General features: G+C 37.9%; 1 protein-coding gene across 2 annotated transcripts in view; it reads left to right on the top strand.

Annotated features, from left to right (window-relative positions):
- The window catches only part of dst (dystonin), a 130676-nt gene extending 110497 nt beyond the window's left edge, over nucleotides 1-20179 (top strand). Inside the window, exons 81-105 of one of the 2 annotated variants that reach the window (XM_038296257.1) lie at nucleotides 147-344; nucleotides 657-785; nucleotides 1303-1473; nucleotides 2778-2933; nucleotides 3120-3326; nucleotides 3602-3721; nucleotides 4540-4709; nucleotides 4791-4950; nucleotides 6374-6568; nucleotides 6652-6780; nucleotides 8095-8238; nucleotides 9898-10086; nucleotides 10207-10336; nucleotides 10494-10657; nucleotides 10740-10902; nucleotides 11058-11212; nucleotides 11291-11365; nucleotides 11569-11586; nucleotides 12430-12546; nucleotides 13866-13983; nucleotides 14860-14973; nucleotides 17490-17680; nucleotides 17847-17957; nucleotides 18399-18525; nucleotides 19112-20179. In XM_038296257.1, the coding sequence (XP_038152185.1) occupies nucleotides 147-344; nucleotides 657-785; nucleotides 1303-1473; nucleotides 2778-2933; nucleotides 3120-3326; nucleotides 3602-3721; nucleotides 4540-4709; nucleotides 4791-4950; nucleotides 6374-6568; nucleotides 6652-6780; nucleotides 8095-8238; nucleotides 9898-10086; nucleotides 10207-10336; nucleotides 10494-10657; nucleotides 10740-10902; nucleotides 11058-11212; nucleotides 11291-11365; nucleotides 11569-11586; nucleotides 12430-12546; nucleotides 13866-13983; nucleotides 14860-14973; nucleotides 17490-17680; nucleotides 17847-17957; nucleotides 18399-18525; nucleotides 19112-19368 (3708 nt within the window). In that variant the 3' untranslated portion in view covers nucleotides 19369-20179. Of the gene's footprint in view, nucleotides 1-146; nucleotides 345-656; nucleotides 786-1302; nucleotides 1474-2777; nucleotides 2934-3119; nucleotides 3327-3601; nucleotides 3722-4539; nucleotides 4729-4790; nucleotides 4951-6373; nucleotides 6569-6651; nucleotides 6781-8094; nucleotides 8239-9897; nucleotides 10087-10206; nucleotides 10337-10493; nucleotides 10658-10739; nucleotides 10903-11057; nucleotides 11213-11290; nucleotides 11366-11568; nucleotides 11587-12429; nucleotides 12547-13865; nucleotides 13984-14859; nucleotides 14974-17489; nucleotides 17681-17846; nucleotides 17958-18398; nucleotides 18526-19111 lie in introns of those variants that run through there. The other variant, XM_038296256.1, reaches the window with a different exon arrangement.
- The last annotated feature ends 1213 nt before the right edge of the window (nucleotides 20180-21392 follow it).

The raw sequence follows: 21392 nt of genomic DNA, 5'->3' as shown, positions 1-21392 counted from the left end.
ATTGAGTCACATTATAGCTTCATTAGATTATATAATTTGGAATATAGTTAACCTCCACAATAAATGTCCTATCTATCCGGTTTGGTATCTGTGAAATGCTTAAAACAGGTCACCAGTTAGTTAACAAGTCGTTTTTTTCTCTAAAGGTTCTCCAAATTGATGTATTGGCTCACAAGGCGACAGTGGAGACCGTGAACAAAGCGGGTAATGAGCTGGTGGAGTCCAGCGCTGGAGAGGAAGCTTCCAGCCTACACAGCAAACTGGAGAATCTAAACCATAGGTGGAAGGCCATCCTTGAGAAAACGGACCAGAGGAAGAAACAGCTTGAAGCATCTCTGCTTCAGGTTCTTACAGATTTCACAAAATAATCTCTTTAATGGTTACAAACTGTGATCCAGTATGTAAGAATAAAGTCCTTACATTCTGTTTGGATGATTGATCTCATTCCCACAAATTCATTATTAAATTGGCAACCTGTGGTACACTTCTAATAATCACACACTTCAGGAGAACTGCTTTGATAAAAAGAAAATATGATATGGAATATGTCAGAAATCATGTGAAGTCATTGTTAACTTAGTCCCGTTCCTCTCCCAGCTTCAGGTCTGTGTGTGCGAGTCACCTTTTGTTCTGACCCAGGTTGTATTGTGTTTTAGGCCCAAGGTTTCCATGGTGAGATAGAAGATATGCAGCAATGGCTGAAAGACACAGAACGTCAGCTGTTGGTATCAAAGGCTGTGGGAGGTTTACCAGACACGGCTCGGGAGCAGCTTAACGCCCATCTGGTATGTGTTTAACAATATGAAAGGCTGCATGCAGATGGCAGGCTGGTGAGACGGTGGCTGCGTCTGTGCTGTGTTTTATCTCAAGTGGGAAAATTAAGCGACACTTCAAAATACACATCTCGCAGAGTGTGACAAACAAGTCTATTAAGTGTTTCTAATTGATTAGTCCATGTCCGACCTTAATGAATCTGGGAATGTTTTCTCTCTTTACTTTTTTGCTCCCAGTAATGGAGACACTTCAGCCGCAGTTGTTTCCTAAAGAAACAGAAATGTGACATTCGATAGAACTAAAAACAGCCAAACTCTGGAAACAATAACTTTTCCAAATTGGTAACTTTATACTGTTTAAACTATTATTGGAAACATGTTTCTCAGAGTCCTAAAAGGCCTTGCTGTGCTCATTCTTTCTCCATTTTTGGATAAAACTTGGCCTAGCTGCTTACTAACAAGCTGTCTTGAACTTTTTGTTTCGCTGACAAAAACTCTCCTCACGCCATGGTATTTGTTTCTGTTTTAGGAGTTGTGTTCTACCTTTGAGGCTAAGGGGGAGTTGTATAGGAAGCTGCTTGAGAAGGGAGGCCAGCTGCTTGCCATGACGCCCGAGGGCCCGGACATCAATACAGAGCAGGACCTTTCCTGCCTGAAGGAGAAATGGGAAGCTGTGCAGGCGAAGGTCGCAGAGAGGAAGGTAGGGGAGTCACTGTATGGCATTTAGCGCTCTGAGCAGAAATGACTCACCACCTCTTGTCCCAGGGAGGTATTGCTGACAAACACTTGAGCTCTGACTCTACAGCTAGAAGCCTTTAATCCCTGTGTCGATAATGAAGGGTGTAAGTGCTGGCAAAGGTGCTCAGGATATGGTTACGCTCTTGATTGCAGCAGTGCAGTTGTCGGCGAGGTGGAGCATAACCTTTTTATGTGTTGCCCTGGTGATGACCCGGAAAAGAACTAAACAGATATTCAAAACAGATCACTTTTATTTAAATTCAGAACCATAATTTTATATTTTTATATGTCTTTTAAATTGTGCTTTTTTGTGTCTAATATCCTACAAAAGCATTTATACCTCTCAAACATTTTCAAATTTCTCACCTTTAACAGAAAACTGATTTATTTATTTTGAAAATCACAATTTTTCACAATTACAAGAAAAGGAAAGTTTTCATTTGATTGTTTAATGCTGCTTCTTTACTGCCAATACCAATGAATTCATTCCAGTCCAACCAATTGTTTTTGGAAGTCACACAATTTAAGAATAAAGGAAACATTTTTGCAATTAAATCTAAATATAAAGCTACTGTTTTATGAGGGTCGGAGAAGAACATTAGTGGACAGACAGCCTCATGAAGACTAAGGAGGACACCAGGAAGGACATAGAGAAAGTTTTAAACTTCAGACAACTGGATGTCTGACAGTTTGCATCATGTTGTGAGGATGGCTTTCTGGTGTTGATGAGGAAATGATTGAGCTAAGTATAGTGCAAAACCTGTTAGGGTCTGCAAAAAAACAAAAAATGAACATTGTAACCCTTTCCTTCCAAGTAACAATTATGTTCTGCTTGTTGATGGTCTGTTGCATAAAATCCCAGAAGACTACTATGAAGTATGCAATTGCAATACGATACAATCTGAAAACATTGATGGAGGTTGAATACCTTTGCAAAGCTCTGCATGTTGTCAAAACAACATTATTCACTCCAAAAATGTTGAGTTTTTTTTTTATCATCCCAAAAATGTGTTGTAATATGATTTTCACTGTCATACTATGGAACTGAGCCATCTCTTCTGGGATGAGCAGATATGATTCAGAAAAGAGTTACTGTGGATGTCTATCTTCCTCAATTAAAAGCTCATTATTGCCTTTCAGCCTAACCATTAAAACCGCCCAGATCTGTTAACAGGGAAAGCTGCAGCACTGAACAGTGAACTGTAGTTATTAGGACAATGTTTGTGTATGTAGGGAAATCAACACTCTGGTGGTTTGTGTCCACAGGCAAAGCTTGAAGAGGCTTTAACGCTGGCCACAGATTTCCACAGCTCTCTTCAGGACTTTATTGTTTGGCTGACCCAAGCAGAACAGACACTGAACATGGTTTCTCCTGCTTCCCTCATTCTGGAGACCATCATGTTTCAGATTGATGAGCATAAGGTGATGTGTGGAGAGACAGAGCCTCTGGTGGGAAAACTAATCCTGATGAAAATAAATAGGTTTTAGATTGTGTATCATTAATGAATGTATTTTTGGAATATAACCAGTTTTTATCTTTACATTCTTTTCTTCATTACTTTGAAAATAAACATCTGTCCTCTTTCCATGTTTTCCGTGGTTGTTCAGATGTTTGTGACTGAGGTGAACTCCCACAGAGAGCACATCATCGAGCTGGACAAGACGGGCACGCATTTGAAGTATTTCAGCCAGAAAAAGGATGTGGTGTTGATCAAGAACCTTTTGCTCAGCGTACAGAGTCGCTGGGAGAAGCTGGTGCAGAGGTCTGTAGAGCGAGGTCGAGTGCTGGATGATGCCAGGAAAAGGGCAAAGCAGGTAACGCTTCATCCATGTTTATATTGAGTCTGGCACTGGCTTGTTTCAATGTTATCCGGATTGTTGTACTATTATTGGAAAGCTTAGTGGAAACTATATTTAAGGCCTGTTTTATATTCTGTCTGCATGTTCTAGATTTGTTTTTGTTAGTAAGGAACAAATCTAAGCTTCCAGCCAGAGAGCTTGATCACATCAACATAAAACAGAACATTGTGATAAATCAAATGCAATGGTACATATTTCAAACCTGCATACTCTGCAATGTTTTTTTTTAGTTCCATGAAACCTTTAACAAACTGATGGAGTGGTTGGAAGAATCTGAGAAGGCCTTGGACTCTGAGGTTGAAATTGCCAATGATCCAGACAAAATCAAGATGCAGCTGGCACAGCACAAGGTGACAAATCAATGTGTAGCCAAATGTATAGAACATAAACCCTGCTAGGTCCTCTCCTTTTATGGTATATACAGCACTCATGGCTTCACTCATCAAACGTAAACACATGCGAAAACATAAATATTTAATTAGATGCACAAATCAGTTGACCAGGGATTAAAACAGAACTTGATCAGCTATGATCGATTGTTACTACAGACAAAATTTTTTTTTTTTTTCTGTTATTAAATCTAAAAGTGTAATTCAAAATCAGATAAAGGTAGCAGACATTTGTTTTGATTATAAATGTGAACACTCAAATATTTGCCTCTTTTTATGTTGGATGCAAAACTACTGTCTGCTTATGTCCAAGAACATGCAGTATTTATTTATATATTTGCTTTCTCTTTCATTCTGACCAATGTGACCATGTTTAACATTTAAAGGGAAGCAGTTAGGACTATTTAGGGACATTTTTCATTATCATTCAAGATATATTATTCATTAATCTGTTCAGTTTATTGTTCATTCTTGCCATGTTTGCATTGTTTTATAGGTAGATCGAGCTAATCCTATCGTAATCCGGTGCTGGACCAAATCTATTAGGGATTGGATACTTTTAATCTCTCTGGAGCAGTAGCTCAGATTTGACCCCCTTTTGTGTTTGCCTTACATAGCACTGCATCTTAATCACAACAGTCAGATTGGGACACTGTTGTCATTCCAGCAGTAGATAGAAAATAATCTTCTTCTGACTTTTCATCCGAGGGTGCAGACTTCTCAGCAGAGGACAGATTTGAGTTTTTCTGGAAAATGTGATTGTGTTTTCTCTTATCCAGGAGTTCCAGAAAGCCCTCGGTAGTAAACACTCCGTGTACGATACCACTGCTAGAACTGGGCGGGCCCTGAAAGATAAAACTGTCCTTCAGGATGATAAGCAGAAACTGGACGACATGCTTAGTGAGCTGAGGGATAAGTGGGACACGGTTTGTGGAAAGTCAATTGAAAGGTGAGGATAAATTATCCCTTTTTATTCTCTTGTCGACAACTGCTGCCAGGGAACTGATTTGTCATTTGTGTTCATCTGCAGACAAAACAAACTGGAGGAGGCCCTGCTGTTCTCTGGTCAGTTTACAGATGCCCTCCAGGCTCTCATCGATTGGCTGTATAAGGTGGAGCCTCAGCTGGCTGAGGACCAGCCTATACATGGAGACATTGACCTGGTTCTCAACCTGATAGACAACCATAAGGTAGAAAAAAAAACAGATCAAACACACACAATATGTCAGACTTTGGTTGCTTATAAATATGAAAAGCAGTGACTTTGAAAACATCTAAAGGTTTTCACTTCAGCCCCTCCACCTTTTACTTTCATCCTTTTTGTGGCTTTCTTTCTAATCATTGTGGTACTTAAACCACACAAGGGTTGGGCTGTGACGGCAGCTGTATTGAAACAACTTAATGGATGGCACTGTCATACAGTAAAAAGGGCTTTGGGGTATTGTTTGTATGTTTGCTTGTTTCATAAAATGTGTCTGATATCTACATGTACAGTACCTTCAAATAATATTCAGATCCCTTGAACAATTTCTCGTTATGTCATATTAATAACTAAAACCTTAAAAATATATTTTATTGGAATCTAAAAGTTTTCACCAACATAAGGTCGAGCATAGTTGTGAAGTGGAAAGAAATTGAAACCTGGGTTTGGAATATAAAAAAATTGAAAAAGTGGTCTATTTGCCTACATGCAAAGTATTACCTAGAGGTTTACTGTTCAATAGAATAGCGGGTTGAGGGATATTGCAAGAAATACAGAAGATCATATTTATGTGTTAAATCTTTAAGTTTAAATACTAAATCGGTTCAAAATCCACAATAACAACTCAAAATTCACAGGTCCATTTTGACGGGGCATGAATTCTTTTAGAGGGAAGAATGGGCCAAAAGTCATTATTTCTGTATTTGACGTAAAAAAAAAAAAAGTAATAATAATAATAATTGAAAAATTTGACTCTGGAGATCTGAATACAAATATGTATCACACTTTTTATATTTGTTGTGTCAAAGAGGTTTTAATATCATATATTTGTCATGGCAATCAACGGGGGACCATTCCACAGTTAAAGGTGCATAACGTTTATTAAAGATAAAGCAAAGAATAGTAAATACTAGTGTTGCACCGATACTGATACCAGTATTGGGCGGGGCCCCGATACTGGTACTATGTAGCAGTACTATGCAGTTCTTCATATATACACACACATTATTTTCTAACAGATGGTATCGGTATGGTATCGGCCGATACTGCACAGCTAGGTATCGGGTATCGGTATCAGGGCCAAAAAAATGGCATAGGCGCAACACTAGTAAATACTAAGAGTAACTGATGGAAGGCAAATTCAAATACGCACACAAACCGAGAGTCCAGCTCATAAGGCCTGGGTCTGTAACAATCATTGACCATACCCCCTTCAAAAAAGGAAAGTTTGAAGACAAATACCATCTTGCAAGGCACTGTAATAATTCCCTTTATAGTGAGCAGTTTTGTCCGGTATATAGAATAGCATATCTCAAATTCTATACATTTGTTTTTATTAGTTCAGAAAGTGTTGAATGCTTTACACTCCGATGCATCTCATGATTGTCTCCTCTGTGAACTTGTTCTTGTAGGTTTTCCAAAAGGAGCTGGGAAAGCGCACAGTGAGCATTCAGGCTCTCAAGCGTTCTGCGAAGGAGCTTGTTGAGAATAGCCATGATGACTCCTCCTGGGTCAAAGCCCAGATGCAGGAGCTGAGCACTCGCTGGGATACTGTGTGCAACTTGTCTGTGTCCAAGCAGACCCGGCTTGAGCAAGCCCTATGTCAGGTACCGCAAATTCTCTTTTTTTTTTTACATGGAAGATTAACTATTACTCTGAGCCTTACTGATGTTTCTTTTTCTTGCTGCAGGCTGAGGAATTTCATTCCTCTGTTCATATCCTGCTGGAGTGGCTAGCTGAGGCGGAACAGAGTTTGCGTTTTCATGGTAGCCTGCCTGATGACGAGGAAGCTCTGCGGGCGCTACTTGAACAACACAAGGCAAGCAAATAATTTTATTAAATACTTTAGAAGGATGGGCAAAAATGCTAAATGCAAGCAAACTAGACTTTGCATGTCCTTCTTTTCCAACAACTAGCATCTCTGAGTGTCATCATAGTTTTTTCATATTAAATGTAGTGACATACATACATGCATTCACTTGCTGTAGGTCCAAGGATCCTCATAAAGCAATTATAACAATAGGTAAAACAAAAAACTTTTCTCAAAGGCCGGAGATGTTTTCATTCGGCAGATTGTGCGAAAAACTTCAATCTTTTGACGCAACTGAAGAAAAAAGACAAAGACACCTTGTCTTGCTTGGTGGATGAACAAGTCCTTAAAACCCGCCTCTTATTTATTTAGCTAAATCTATTAATGTCATTACATACATATATTTCCGTTTTACTCAAGATTTTTTAAGTCTAGTCAATGCATCTTATCCTTAAATAGATGAGATAGGTAGGTATAAAAAAGATACCCATCCTCCATCACGTCGTTCACAAGCTGCGGCCTAGTCGTTAGCTTGGACTCCTGAGGTTCTGAGCTCGAGACCCACCCCCACAGACTGCCACGCTGGGTCCCTAAGCAAAGACCCTTAACCCCACACTGCTCCCCAGGCGCTGCACAATGGCAGCCCACTGCTCCCCAATGGGATGGTTTAAAGGCAGATTTCGGGGAGTTTTGGCCTAGTGGGTTAGAGCAGTGCACTTTTGCTCTGAGAACATTGCAATTACCCAGTATCCCACTGTCTCTACTCTGGGTTCCTGAGCAAAACCCTTAACTCCCGATTGCTTCCAAGGTGCCGCACAATGGCAGCTCACTGCTCCCCTAGGGGATGGGTTAAATGAAGGGGTACATTTTTTTCAATGTGAGATCAATAAAGTACAATTATTTGTTATTATTTTATTCATTTAAAAAAGGCTTCATGATAAAAAAATTGGTGCACCTGCTCGTTGAGTTGGGTTAGGGGTTTTATCTGTCTGACATTATGTATTGCAACCTGGTAGTACTTTTGGTAGTATTTTTATTGTACAGTCTGAGGATTGTTTCCCTTATTTTTTAAAGAAATCAGGCTTTCCAACATTTTGAATTATGTTTCCCCTCAAAGAAACAGTCAAGACTTGCTTGTAACCTGTCAGCCGTGTCTTCCTTAAAGCCAAAAACTGAGCACTCTATTTTTCCTATGATTTCATCTTTCAAAAATTGTTCTGCATTGCTCTCAGATGAAAACCCACACAAGCAATGTTTTATTTTTAGGTTTGCTAAAGATAAGCCAATCCAAACGTAAACAGTTTTCTATTTGCTGTTTTAAAGGATTTGATGAAAAAGCTGGAGGAGAAGCGAGTTGCTCTGAATAAAGCAACCAGTATGGGGGAGGCTATTCTCAGCATATGCCATCCAGACTCCATCACAACCATCAAGCACTGGAACACCATCATTAAAGCCAGGTTTGAAGAGGTCAGTTTGCAGCTGCTATGCATGCCTTTCATGCAATTTGTATTTGTCTTACAACACACTTTAATGTCACTACTAGCAATTTAGAAGATAACTTTTGGAGAGGTGTCACTATGTTTTGTTAGGTCGTCAATTAAATAATCAAATTTTTTTACCTTTATTTCTGTGAACCCGCAGAAGAACCAAAAGCAAACTATTTTGTAGATAAGCTAGCTGATTTTGGTTGAAGTAGCTTTCTCCTTTAGTTTCACACATTTATGGCTTGATCTTAAAAAGATTTGCATGCATGAAAATATGTGAAAACTTTATGGCATATGCAAAGCTGATCTACAAACTAGTTACAATATAAGCCCTAAACACTGACAAGGCAATTTTTCAAACTTGAAACAGTTTTCGGGTATGGTTCATCCATTGCCATGGCGTTGCATATAGGTGCAGCAGCATCTCCATCTCCCGTGGTTTAAGCTTTATTTTAATTACTTTAATACTAAGTTGGGTCCTGTTCTAGTCCTGGGAGGGCATCAAATGCATCACGGGCTACAACAGAGATGAAAAAAGCCCAATGGACCCCCTTATTGCCAGATTATCTCAAAAGGTTCTCTGCTCTCTTTGATGATCCCAACACCGCTATCAACATCAGACTCATATCACCACCATGTGACACGCCCCTCCCTGTGGCTACACCAGGCATGAGGAAGACCATTCAGGGAATCAACTCCTGTAAGGCTGCAGACCCTGACAAAATCGTAGGGCAGGTTCTAATGGACTGTGCAGACCAGCTGTCTGAGGGGTTTGCGGACATCTTTAACACCTTACTGTCACTCCTCTCCCAACCTGCTTAAATTCTGCCACTGTTATCCCTGTCCCCAAGTGTTCCACAGGGACCAAGTGTTCCACAGGGACAGGCCTGAATGATTCCCAACCTATAGCCTTAACAATTGTGGTCATGAATTGGGGAACTGGGTCCTGGACTTCCTAACCACTGCCTCACCCCAGGACTACCTGCTGAGCCCCCGCTGTTAGCTCTGCTGACATACGAATGCAATAGAAGTCAAGCTCTCATATATTGAGGTTTGCAGATGACACAGTAGTAGTGGGATGCACAAACAATGATGAGTCCAAATACAGAGAGGAGGTTGAACACCTGATGTGGTGGTGCAGACACAATGCTTCTGCATGAGACTAAGGAGATGCTGGTGGATTTTAGAAGGGACAAGGATCCTCTTTATCCCCTGTAACTCAGAGGAGCAGATATGATGTATTAAATGATTATTTGCCTCCTTAATTTGCAGTATTGTGGGTCAATACAGCTGTTTAACTTTTTTTCAGTGTAGGTCTGACAGAAGCCGCTCCCACATTTAGCACTGTTTGAATTTGCTAATTCGGAATTTATTTTATTGTATTCAAAATTCTTTCACAATTTCCTATTTTATGAGGTCAACCTATAAAAAAAAACACTCTGGCATGTATTGAGACACATGCAAACAAAGGGGTTTTTGATCACAACATACTAGCAGTGTCTCAAAAACATATCTTAAAGGTTTCAGGGCACAATATGTTAAATGTGGCCAGATCTAAAGTTCTTCTGAAATAAATTTGTGGAAGTAACTAACTATGTTTAAAGAGGGAAACCTCGGGAGTTCATATATGCTTTTGTTACAGGTACAGGCCTGGGTCAGACAGCACCAGCAGCGATTGGGCTTGGCCCTTACTGAGCTGTTAGCCACTCAAGATCTGTTGGAAAATTTGCTGACCTGGCTGCAGTGGGCTGAGACTAACCTCAGCGACAGAGATAGAGAGACACTGCCTCAGGAAATTGAAGAAATCAAAAGCCTCATAGCAGAACATCAGGTGAAGTCAAACTATGGAAAAAAAAAAAAAACTTCTTTTGATTGGTTCTGATTTACTTGTCCAAAGCTGTTTTGGTTTTATGGCCGTTTTAATTACAGTAGCTGTTACTTTCCTCTGCAGACCTTCATGGAGGAAATGACAAGAAAGCAGCCAGATGTTGACAAAATCACTAAAACACATAAAAGGAAACCAGCTGCTGAGCCCCTCATTCAATCACAGATCCCCGTCCTGGACAAAGGACGAGCTGGAAGTATGTATCCCTTTCATATCCTGCCCAGAGTGTGATATGAGGCACCTGGCCAAGTGTTGAGTCACTGCATGGTGACTCAACATCCTAATCTTCCCCTTTTGGCAGCGTAAATGATATCATGACTATTCTTATATGGAGTTGTATCTTTCACCTACAGGAAAACGCTCTCCCACACAAACTATGTACACATCTACAACACAAGCTCTGATTGAAACCAAGAACCCACGAGTTAACCTGCTAGTTACCAAATGGCAGCATGTGTGGCTCCTGGCTTTGGACAGAAGGAGGAAACTCAATGATGCATTAGACAGACTTGAGGAGGTAAATCAGGACTTCTATATTTTTGTAAACGCATTTTTTTTTGAAATTTGTGTCACTTTCAGTGTTTCTTTTTTTTGTTTAGTTAAAGGAATTTGCAAACTTTGACTTTGATGTCTGGCGGAAACGCTACATGCGCTGGATGAACCACAAAAAGTCTCGTGTTATGGACTTCTTCCGGCGGATTGACAAGGACCAGGATGGCAAAGTGACCCGACAGGAGTTCATAGAGGGAATTCTATCATCCAGTAAGTGTCTACTACACAACTAATGAAAGAGCTTACAACCATCCTGTAAAAAGTGACTTTTTTAATTATACCTAAAATGGCAAAAGACAATAAGACAAATATTCATTCATTCAAAATTGAGAATACGCTAAAACAGTGCATTTTCTCCTCCCAAGAATTCCCCACCAGCCGCCTGGAGATGAGCGCCGTAGCGGACATATTCGACAGAGACGGTGATGGTTATATTGACTACTATGAGTTTGTGGCAGCTCTTCATCCAAACAAAGACGCCTACAAGCCATTAACTGATGCTGACAAAATCGAAGATGAGGTAATATAAAACCTTTATGGCCAAAGATCGAATTTTGTTTTTAAAAAGACAGTTCAGTAATAAACACTCTCTTTGCAGGTTACACGTCAAGTTGCAAAATGCAAATGTCCAAAAAGATTTCAAGTGGAACAAATCGGAGCAAATAAATATAGGGTAAGTGTATGTTAGTTTTAAAGACCTCATGTCTATCTAAGGCAGATATATACTGTATAAATATATATATGTATATATATATATATATATTTTTTTTTTTTGGTGGTGGGGTTGGGAGGTCTATATGAAGGTAAGTGTTAAATGGGTAAAAATTCATTACACTTTTGCTAATCTTTATATGTTTTTATTGTTTTTTCCACCAGTTCTACCTTGGAAACCAGGTACATGCAAAGTCCTCTGTGTTCATGTCTGTTCTGTTCCTTTTAAATCCTTTATGCTTTTCTGCATTTACCATGTTTGCTGTCCAGTTAACACTTTCTGCCTAGATTCTTGGCTGCAGTTATTAGACTGGAACTCAGAAGTAGAAAATAAAAATATATACTGTTAATATTTGTATTAGCACATGATTATTATTTTTAAACCAAACAGATTCATTCTATTAAAAGCCCAACATGACAACCTTTGCATCTGTTCACATATGTGTTTATATATCTGCTTTTGAGTTTCAGGAAATACAATATTGACTTGCCAGCACCATTTCAGGCTGTGTATTCAGTGGTTCTCTGGCATAAATTCATCAGCCGCGCATCTAACAGCGCTTTCTGTTTGCTTGGCTTTTATGCTTCAGTGTCATGGGAATGATTTACCTTCACAATGGCTGACAGAGGTTCATCCTTCAGCCAACTTCTCATTATGAGAAATAATTACAAAGTTGGGCAAATATAATGATATCGACATTTATTTTCCTTCCTTTCTTGAGAAATAATTCTGTGATATCACAGTGTCTTGCAAAAGTATACATACCAATTGTAACTATTTTACATAAAATTAAATTGTGTCGGTTAATTGTATAAATGAAATACATAAAAGGATTATGGTTGTATTGTGGATACATGTAAAATGGTTGACTGGGTATGAAATATTTTTTGCAAGAGACTGTACATGTTAAAAAGTCAATCTGAGATAAGGGTTAATGAGACTGGATAAGGGTATAAGAGGTGGCTTATGCAACAGTTTGTGTTAATGTATCACTCAACATTGAATTGAAATAACTCTTTTGACAGTTTGGTCTGGTTCACTGCTTACATGACTCCCTAATGGGCGATGAGACAATAGCAAACAGGGAAAATAAAAATCTTACCCACCACCTACACGTTGAGGTTTTGGAAAGCTGTATTCTGGTAAATGGTTACTCTTTAGCTGTTTCTTTGTGCCTCTTCTTTACTTCATCACCTGTAATGTTTCTGATCATTAGAATCACCAGTCACATTTAATCATTTCTATGATCATAAAAGATTATATCAAGAAACCTGAAGCAGTTTTAAGGAGTTAGATGAAAATCATCAGTGTTTGGTCATGTCTGAGTGTCACACTATGGTTAATTAAACAGAAACAACTTGAACCCTTCCCCCATTTTTTCCCACTGTGTTAGCAGAGCTAGCTGCATCTGATATGCATCAGTGCCATCAGCATTCTCAGCATTTAAATTATAGCTGTAGAAAGTGCAACAAAGGTTGCTGGAGTTGGATGTTTGCTCCCTTGATCATGATGTCAGCCTGTTGTATGGACAGAGAGCATGCAATTGTGATTGTCATTTGCACGTTTTTGTGCAACTCCAACTGCCATGTCATTACTTTCATGAAGCTTGAAGCATTTAAGTCCATGAAATGCTCAATGTTTGTATGGTATATGATTTGTTAAGATGGAGGCAAATTATTGTACACTAGTACCCTCTGGTGGTATAATCATATGCCTTCAACTCAATTTTATTAAATTTTTTCAATAAGCTGAACTTGCAGTTATAGGTTAAGCTGCATGTGACTGAAACTGAAGTGAGATTATTACAGTGAGAACTAACATGTGCAAAAATGACACACATAAAACATCATTCAGTTCCGTTTGTAAAACTGGTACAATTGAGAAACTGATGCATTTTCTACTTAGCTCCAGAAACCGTTAGGAAGCATCAATTTTTATGACTCTCACCTCCCACTGGTCTGAATGTTGAGCCTGAATGATGTTTCAGCCAAAAACATGAAAGGCGCTGTGTCAGTTTCTGAAAAGCTGATTGCATGAACCAGTTATAAAATAGAACCATCAGCCACAGAAATTCACAATTTAGATGACATTGTTCATCCAGGCTTTACATCAGACTATTGTGGGTACTAAAGGAAGGGCTGTGCACATAAAATAACACCCTGTGCACACTAAAAGAACAGACCCAGTTAGATTTAACTTTGGGTGATTTGAGACTTTTGATAATACAACTTTTATGTTTTATGTGTCTACATATGCATGTGATTTTGTAAAGAGAAAACCAGACTGCTCACAAGGCTGATTTTCCTCACTAATATAATCTCATTCCACTAAAATCTGTGCTAAATTTATCACTGTGATACATCAAAGAAGTCTTTTTTTTTTAGTTTGACAGCAGAAGGTGAGCTTCCATTGCAGTGTTTCTAACATTTCCTCCTTTTGCTTTCCTTACGGCCCATTTCAGTTTGGAGACTCTCAGCAGCTGCGTCTTGTGCGAATTTTACGCAGCACAGTCATGGTGCGGGTGGGCGGAGGCTGGATGGCTCTGGATGAATTCCTTGTGAAAAACGACCCTTGTCGAGGTGAGAGCAGACAGAAAGTAAACATTGTGGATATGAGTGAAATGAAACAATCTGTTTTTGTCAAATTCTGCCAAGTTCATACACTCTAAGATTACTAGTTCAGGTTCTGTCCGTATAAAGATACACCATCCTTGATTTATGAATAGAATACTCTTATTATATAATGCAATACACTGATGAATACATTCAGCATGATTGCAATATTGATATTTCTTTTTAAAATACTTTCTTGATTAGAAATTAATATTTATCTAACTTTCATATTTAAAGACTTACATGTAGTGCATTTCAAAATATAGTTGTTGAATCCATTATGAGTACAAGTTATAGCTCTGTTGTAAAAAGAGACAGATTAGAGTTTTGTGGCTAATTCTTATAGACTTTCTGTCTATAAGATTGGTAATAAACAGCATTTAAGTTACTTTTTAGCCTTCTTTTTATAGGGGGTCACTTATATTTTGTAGCTAGAAAGGTCACCTTAAATTGTGTGAAAGAGCAGCTACTTTTAAGCAGTTTCATTTCACATTAAAACAGATATAATGATGCTGGAGAAAATACTCTCATGTTTCTATAAGTAATTTGCATTAATTACCGTAATACAGCCTCTTTTTCCCAGAGAGTGCAGAATGTTAATCTAAGGTCCTCTTTGGCCACAGGAACTTTTTTTGGACTTTACAAGGGTACTTATCATTTTATATGTTATTGTGCATTTACCAGCTAAATGAATATGGATATTTAAGTTTTTTGCCCTTAAAAGTGACTGTTGATCCATAGCCTTAGTGTTCTTCATGTTTCTGCCTTCCTTTTCATTAACATAAATCCATGTTTCTCCTGCTTTAACCCTCCTGCTGCTGAACACGGTATCGTTCCTTCTAGTCCATCACTACGGGAGCAAAATGTTGCGCTCGGAGTCAAACTCTTCAATTACTCAGTCTCCTATAGGTTGGCAAATCTCAAACTTTCTCACCTTGCTCCATGAACCCACTGGCGGTATGTGTGTCTGCACATCCGAGTGTGTGCTGCTTGTGTTGGTCCTGGTGTGTATCACTTCTGTAACCTAGCAGCGTGTAAGCGCTCCACTGTGAATAAACTGCATTCTCAGAAAACACTCCCAGTCAGCTGCCGCTGGGTTTTCATGCATGCAGTTGTTTGTGTGACTCACATCATCTTCTGTCACTTTATCCATGACCTTAGACTATTTAAGAATTCAAGAGGAGAGGCCTGTGTGACTTTAACAACTATAAATATACAGAGTTGTCTGACAACATGACTGCAAACAACATTTTTTAATACGTTAAACTGAAACAGCATTATTTTCTCGTTTAAATTGCATGAAACAGCAACTTTTTGCAGCCAGGTTGATTTTTTTGCTGCTGTCTGTTTTTTTTATTTTTTTGTCGTTCAAGTGCTGGCTTAGAAAAAGATGAAAAAGTGCATCTGATTAAATTATAACATTCATTTCAGTAACTCAATGCAAAAAAAATATCTTACAGTATATTATAGTTTGAGTATATTCTATTCTCTTAAAGGGGTAAATGGAGAGAACTTGTTCAGGGCTTTTCACCTGATTGCACTTAAATTCAAACACAGAAAGGTAGGCAATATAGACTTTAATGCCTTCTCCTGGAGCATATGTCAAATTACTTGAAGAAGCTGAATTTGAACCAGCAAATTCTGATTGTGAAACTACTAATTTGCCCATGGAGTCGCTGCTTCCCTATTATAGATTAATCACAACTAATCGAAGCACCAAAATGAAGTCTGATATTATGATGTTTTAAGAAAGAAATGTTTAATACACATGTTTTATTGTATTTTATTAGCATGCTATGGGCTAAACCAGGGATCTGCAACCTTTAAAATCTTCCCAGAATCCAGCCAAATAAAAGTCATTTAGAGCTGCAAATATTACGCAAGATTTTAATAAAACACAACTCTCTATTTGTTTTGCTAATATCTGCTGTAGGAAATCTGTTGCCATTTTAAACAACCAATAGTTTTTATTGGTTGTTTAAACAATTTGTATTTTAGGTTTTAAAACAAGGGTAAATAGTTTCATAAAGAGAAAATGTGGATTTTCTTCAATAGCATGTTATGTGATGACTAAAAGATCATAAATGGAAAAAAAACAGAATTAAAAAACAGAATTTCCAAGATAATGACAAACAAGATACTTAAAAACATATTTGTGATATTTTTTATTGTCCTTCTATTGTAAAAAAAAAAATGAATTTCAAATTTTCTTTCGAAAACCTGCTAAAGATTTTTAGACTGCTATTTGTTATTAGACTTTATTCAAAACCAATAGTTGGCTTATTTATCATTTTTAGCCATTGTTAAGAGCCATGGTAGAGGGCCCAAAGAGCCACTTAGACTCCAGAGCCGCTGGTTGCAGACCTCTGGGCTAATCTATATTGGATAAGACTGCTTTTTATATTTAACTGGCAGACTGTGCTTAGCTATTGATGCCATTGCTATTGAAAAAACTGAATCCATATACCTGTGAAAAAGTCTAGCATTCTCAGGAGATTTGGAATTTCTAACCTGAGGACAGAGTCAGAATTGCAACAGCCTGCAGATTTAAAAATCTGACAATGGGCTACCATGGTCATATTTCTTTACCAGATAATATGGATTAGATTTTTTTTTTGCTAAAGAAAAAAATTGGACTTCCAGTGTCCATGGGGAGAGTGGATAAGCTCAGTGTCCAATTTGTTTTTGGACCAGTGCAAAGTTTCCACAGTCAGTGATGAATTTTGGAGCTATGTCATCTGCTGCTGTTGGTCTGCTGTGTTTTATTAAGTCCATACTTCAGCAGAGCCACAGGCTGATTGTCTCTATGCCATGCTACAATGATACAGTAATTATTCCAAAACAAGCCCCAACCAAGAATTGATTGCATACTCTCAAAAACACATGGATATATGGCTCTAGGTGAGTTTGCTGTAATCTAATACTATCTAAAGTCTTTAAAATATATGCTTATAATACATCACTCTGTCTGTTCTATTCTATGATTCAAGTTTTGAATTGATTTACTGAAATATTTTGACTGTTTTATAATGTATTAAGGTATACCTATGTTACTGTAGCAGTGTTTTGATTCCTGTTACTCAGAGTGGGTGAAATGTGATGCTGCATGAATCTTGCTTAGATGACCAATAACATCTCATCGTTAACACTTTATTTCATCATCAAGTTAAGGTTTTCCACTAATTCAACTGATATGGATGTGGATATTTGTTGTGGTTACATTATTCATTTAAACTTTTCTTTACCTGCAATTTTTGACAAAAACTGTTTAAAAACAGGACAAAAGTTTAATTTGTCAAATTCAAATCCAATCCAACATAAAGTGGTAAAAAAATAAAGTGTTATCATCATTATCATCATCATCATCATCATTACCTTTGTCATCATCTCTTCAACACACTAAAAAGAGAGGGTTACAATCCCTGATGGTTCATTGATCTCTTTATGACTCATTCTGGTTTTTCATGTTTTAGCTAAAGGCCGGACCAACATGGAGCTCCGGGAAAAGTTCATCCTTCCGGAGGGAGCAACACAGGTAATGGCAAGTTTCCGCTACAGAGGCCGGAGGTCTCGTCCGTCTTCCAGAGGAGCCTCTCCCAACAGATCCACCTCGAGTCAGAGCTACCCAGTTCCGCCAAACCCTCCTGCCTCCAGCACTCCTAAGGTAAGAGGGAAAACCTGTTTTCATTTATCTCCCTGCCCATGACACATTGATATTCATCTCATCTATTTTACAAGTATTTTTACCCCATAACGTACACCATCCGCTTAGTTTCCTTATAGTTCTTGATTTGTGAATCAATTTTTCTTAATTTGCCATCGTTTCCCAGACTTCCCAGAACATTACTCGCAATTATGATAAGCCATGGCTTACAAACAGCAAACCCTCCACTCCTCTAAAATCATCAGACTCCTTTGAAAGTCAAGGTTCATCCTCAGAGGTATCGTAGAAACCATAATGTGATGGAGAATGCTGCAGGCTTGTAACCCAACTGAGATCCATAGTATTTCAAACTAATATAAGAGAGTAAATCAATATTATTAGGATGTTAACCTTGCATGTGTCCTTTTTTCTTTAATTTACAAATAAATTGATATAAAAAACTGATTTAAAAAAAAAAATGTTAATTGGTCTGGTATATTTTTATCTATTCCATCATGCACTCAATATCTAATGTGGTCCTGAAAGCTGGCTGCTATATTTTGATCAGTTTTTTATTTTGAAATATGAACCCTTTTATACTAACAACTACTCACTTAAAACTACTCACATTTTATAAAAAGTTAAAAGTTTCAATCTAAGTTTCCATCATTTTTTTTTACATTTATATATGTTAAAAATAACTTATTTCTTTTTCCTTGTTTGTCTGTTTGTTTTAAAGGGCACGGCAGTTCAAGGCAGCAAACTGCGTCTTCCAGGCTATTTATCTGGCAAAGGATTTCAGTCAGGTGAAGAGGGAAGTTTGATCAACAATGCTGTATTGAAAGCACGAGCACAGACAATTGGTGGTAAGGTTGCTCTCTGAAAATTTTCCTGCATGTAAATGCCAATATTAATTTTTTTTATATATATATTCGATTTTTGTTATGTATTTTTTTTATTTTATATACTCTAATAATCCCAGAGGGAAATTACTTCTCTGCATTTAACCCATCCCCTTGGGGAGCAGTGGGCTGCCATTGTGCGGTGCCCCACTGTCAACTCATAACCTCAGGATTCAAAGCCCTTTGCCCTAACCACTAGGTCGCCACTCCCTCATAAGTCCCCCATGGTCACCGATCTGCTTTTCATAAAGAATTAATCTCAACACACAATTCTCTGCAGATATAAAAAAAAAACTTTTTACATCTTGGAACATTTTTATATATTTTTTTCATCATTTTCATTTTTAAATGCCAGAATAGTTATTAAGATATGTTGCAGATAATTTACATGTTTCTACTTAGAATTAAGGAAAAATACATTTCTTGGAGGGATTTACTATTGGAGTGAGATTAAGGATTTGTGATTCTGTAAAAGCTGTAAATGTTCACTTACTGCCAATATATAATTTTCATAATGTTTATTTACTATTTTATGCTTTTATGTTTCCAGAGTCAAGAAAAAATTCCAGCCGACCAGGAAGTAAAGCCGGCAGCAGAGGCAGCAGTCGCAGAGGGAGCGACGCCTCTGACTTTGACATCTCAGACATCCAGTCTGTGTGTTCAGATGTGTCTGAGACAGTGGGGGAATCCACACGGGCCACGCCACGCCCCACATCCCGCCAACAAGGAGGAAAACAATCCAAGATCCCCACTCCACAAAGGAAAACCACTCCTACAAGCAAACTGGCCAAGGGATCCAAGCGATAGCCAGTGGCCTTTAAAACAATGACCCTGAAGCTAGTTGCACCCAAATTATTTGCTGAACACTGTAGATGTCTACCTTAAGAGACTGCAAATGTGTTGAGTGTTATTTAATATGTTGGGAAGATGTAAAATATTCTGTTAAGAGGCAATATGGTTTAATATTGTGTGCGAATGGATTGTTGATGGCCCTGTGTGTGTTGGTTTTTTAATGTATTTTATTTTTTTTTCTGAAAATGTCAAATTGTTTTGTATTGTATTTAATTTTATTTATGCAAATCCTGTAGAGGTTTGATGAACACTAAAAAATCTGGGAATAACCATGCTAAATGGTCAAATGAATTTTTCTTCACTCTGATGAAGGGCAAAAAAGCAGGAGAGCATTTTGAAAGTAACTGAATGTACTGTAACCTATGCCTGCTGATATTTTGGAGCATTTGGTGCAATATCATACAGCTTGAGGCACTAAAAAAATATCTATTTAAGTGCTATATCATACTGCCACCTTGCATTTGAAAGGGCAATGCAATATATTACACTAAACACTAGTAAGCACTCCAGAAACCTTTGAAAACTCCTACATAGGAGAAGTAGCAGAAGCCTTGTAATCCTCATGCTTTTTATTTGTTTGTCACAGCAGCTGCTCCTTTGTTTTCTCCACTACGCAGCAATGTGTGGCGTTGATGAAGTGCCACCTCTATGTAGCCATTCAATCTGCATTCATGTCTATGTATTGTCATTTCGATAGAGCTTAAATTGTTACTGTAATGCTACTTTGTAATAAACCTGCTTGCAAAAAGCCACTGGAAACTGGTCATTACCCTGTAATCAATGCCCTTTTCTTGCTACAATCAGTAACATGCTCATGTTACAATGATACTTTTTAATGTATTTTAGTTGCATTTTATTTAATAGACCAATATAAAGTTCTAGGGTAGGAACATTTTATTTAGTTTCTAAAACAAAGTTACTGATAAAAATCCAATAAGGATTGTATATATCCCCTGATTTAAAGCTTCAGAGAACCAACTTTGCAATTCTGCTGCAGATTTTGGAGACTGACTACTATGAACTTTTTTGCTTTGTTTTGCAAAATAGTATTTCCAAAATAGGTGAAATAATAATAAATGCATTCTTTTAAACTTGGGACTGTATTTTTAACTCTTAATTGCTCTGCAGGAAGCTGGCTCTCTTGCACATTCTTAAGTCTTATGCAGCCTTCAACAGGTATCCCATCTTCCCATCAATTCAGACCAGCTTTCCTGTCCTTGGTTAATTTGCCTCTTTACTGCATAGTGCTGCTGCCTGCAGTTTTATTGAGGGGTTAGTGACCTAACGCTGTTGTGCGGTTCTTGTTTTGGACAAATCATAGGATTTTGCATGTAGTAAAAGTACAATTCTCTTCTTCCAGAATATATTCTTTGGTCTATCCACCACATGACTTGTGCTAAACTCCAAGTACAACATTTTAATATCTTTTGGCATTGTTATTTGTGTCTAATGTAATCTGATTCTCCCTCCTGAGCTCAACATATTTGTAGTTCCTCCAGAGGTACTTTGGCTTCTAAGTTGTATGGTTTTCCAAAAACAGCACTATTTACGCTGAAATTAAACCTAAACAAAATTATATGCTGCATTTCTAATAATGGTATTTGAAAGAAGGTTTAGTAGATTGCATGTCCCTTTGACTTGATATTTATATGCTTTGCTTTGGGCCTTAATGCAAATGCACCAAACAAAATATAGAAAAGTTCAACTGATCTACAAAACTATGTGTCTGGGTTTAGGTTGTGCATCTGTTATCTGTGTAAAGTGTGACCCTTAATGATCTTTAGCCCTTTTTTCTCTATGGTGCTTCATCAGGTTGGAATGTTTGCAGAGCGCCTCATGTTTGACTGTGAAATACTATGTCTTTCTCCCAGTTAACGAATGCCAATGATGAAACAATATATAAATATATGTTTTTAATCGTGCATTAAGATATCACTTATTGAAGATTGTGTTAAGATCAGATTTGCAAGGAGATCTAC

Source organism: Cyprinodon tularosa, unplaced genomic scaffold (assembly GCF_016077235.1).
Source record: "Cyprinodon tularosa strain WSP-4 unplaced genomic scaffold, ASM1607723v1 ctg37, whole genome shotgun sequence".
NCBI lineage: Eukaryota > Metazoa > Chordata > Actinopteri > Cyprinodontiformes > Cyprinodontidae > Cyprinodon > Cyprinodon tularosa.
The sequence above is the reverse complement of the archived record's forward strand: the minus strand, read 5'-3'. Positions and strand labels throughout refer to the sequence as shown.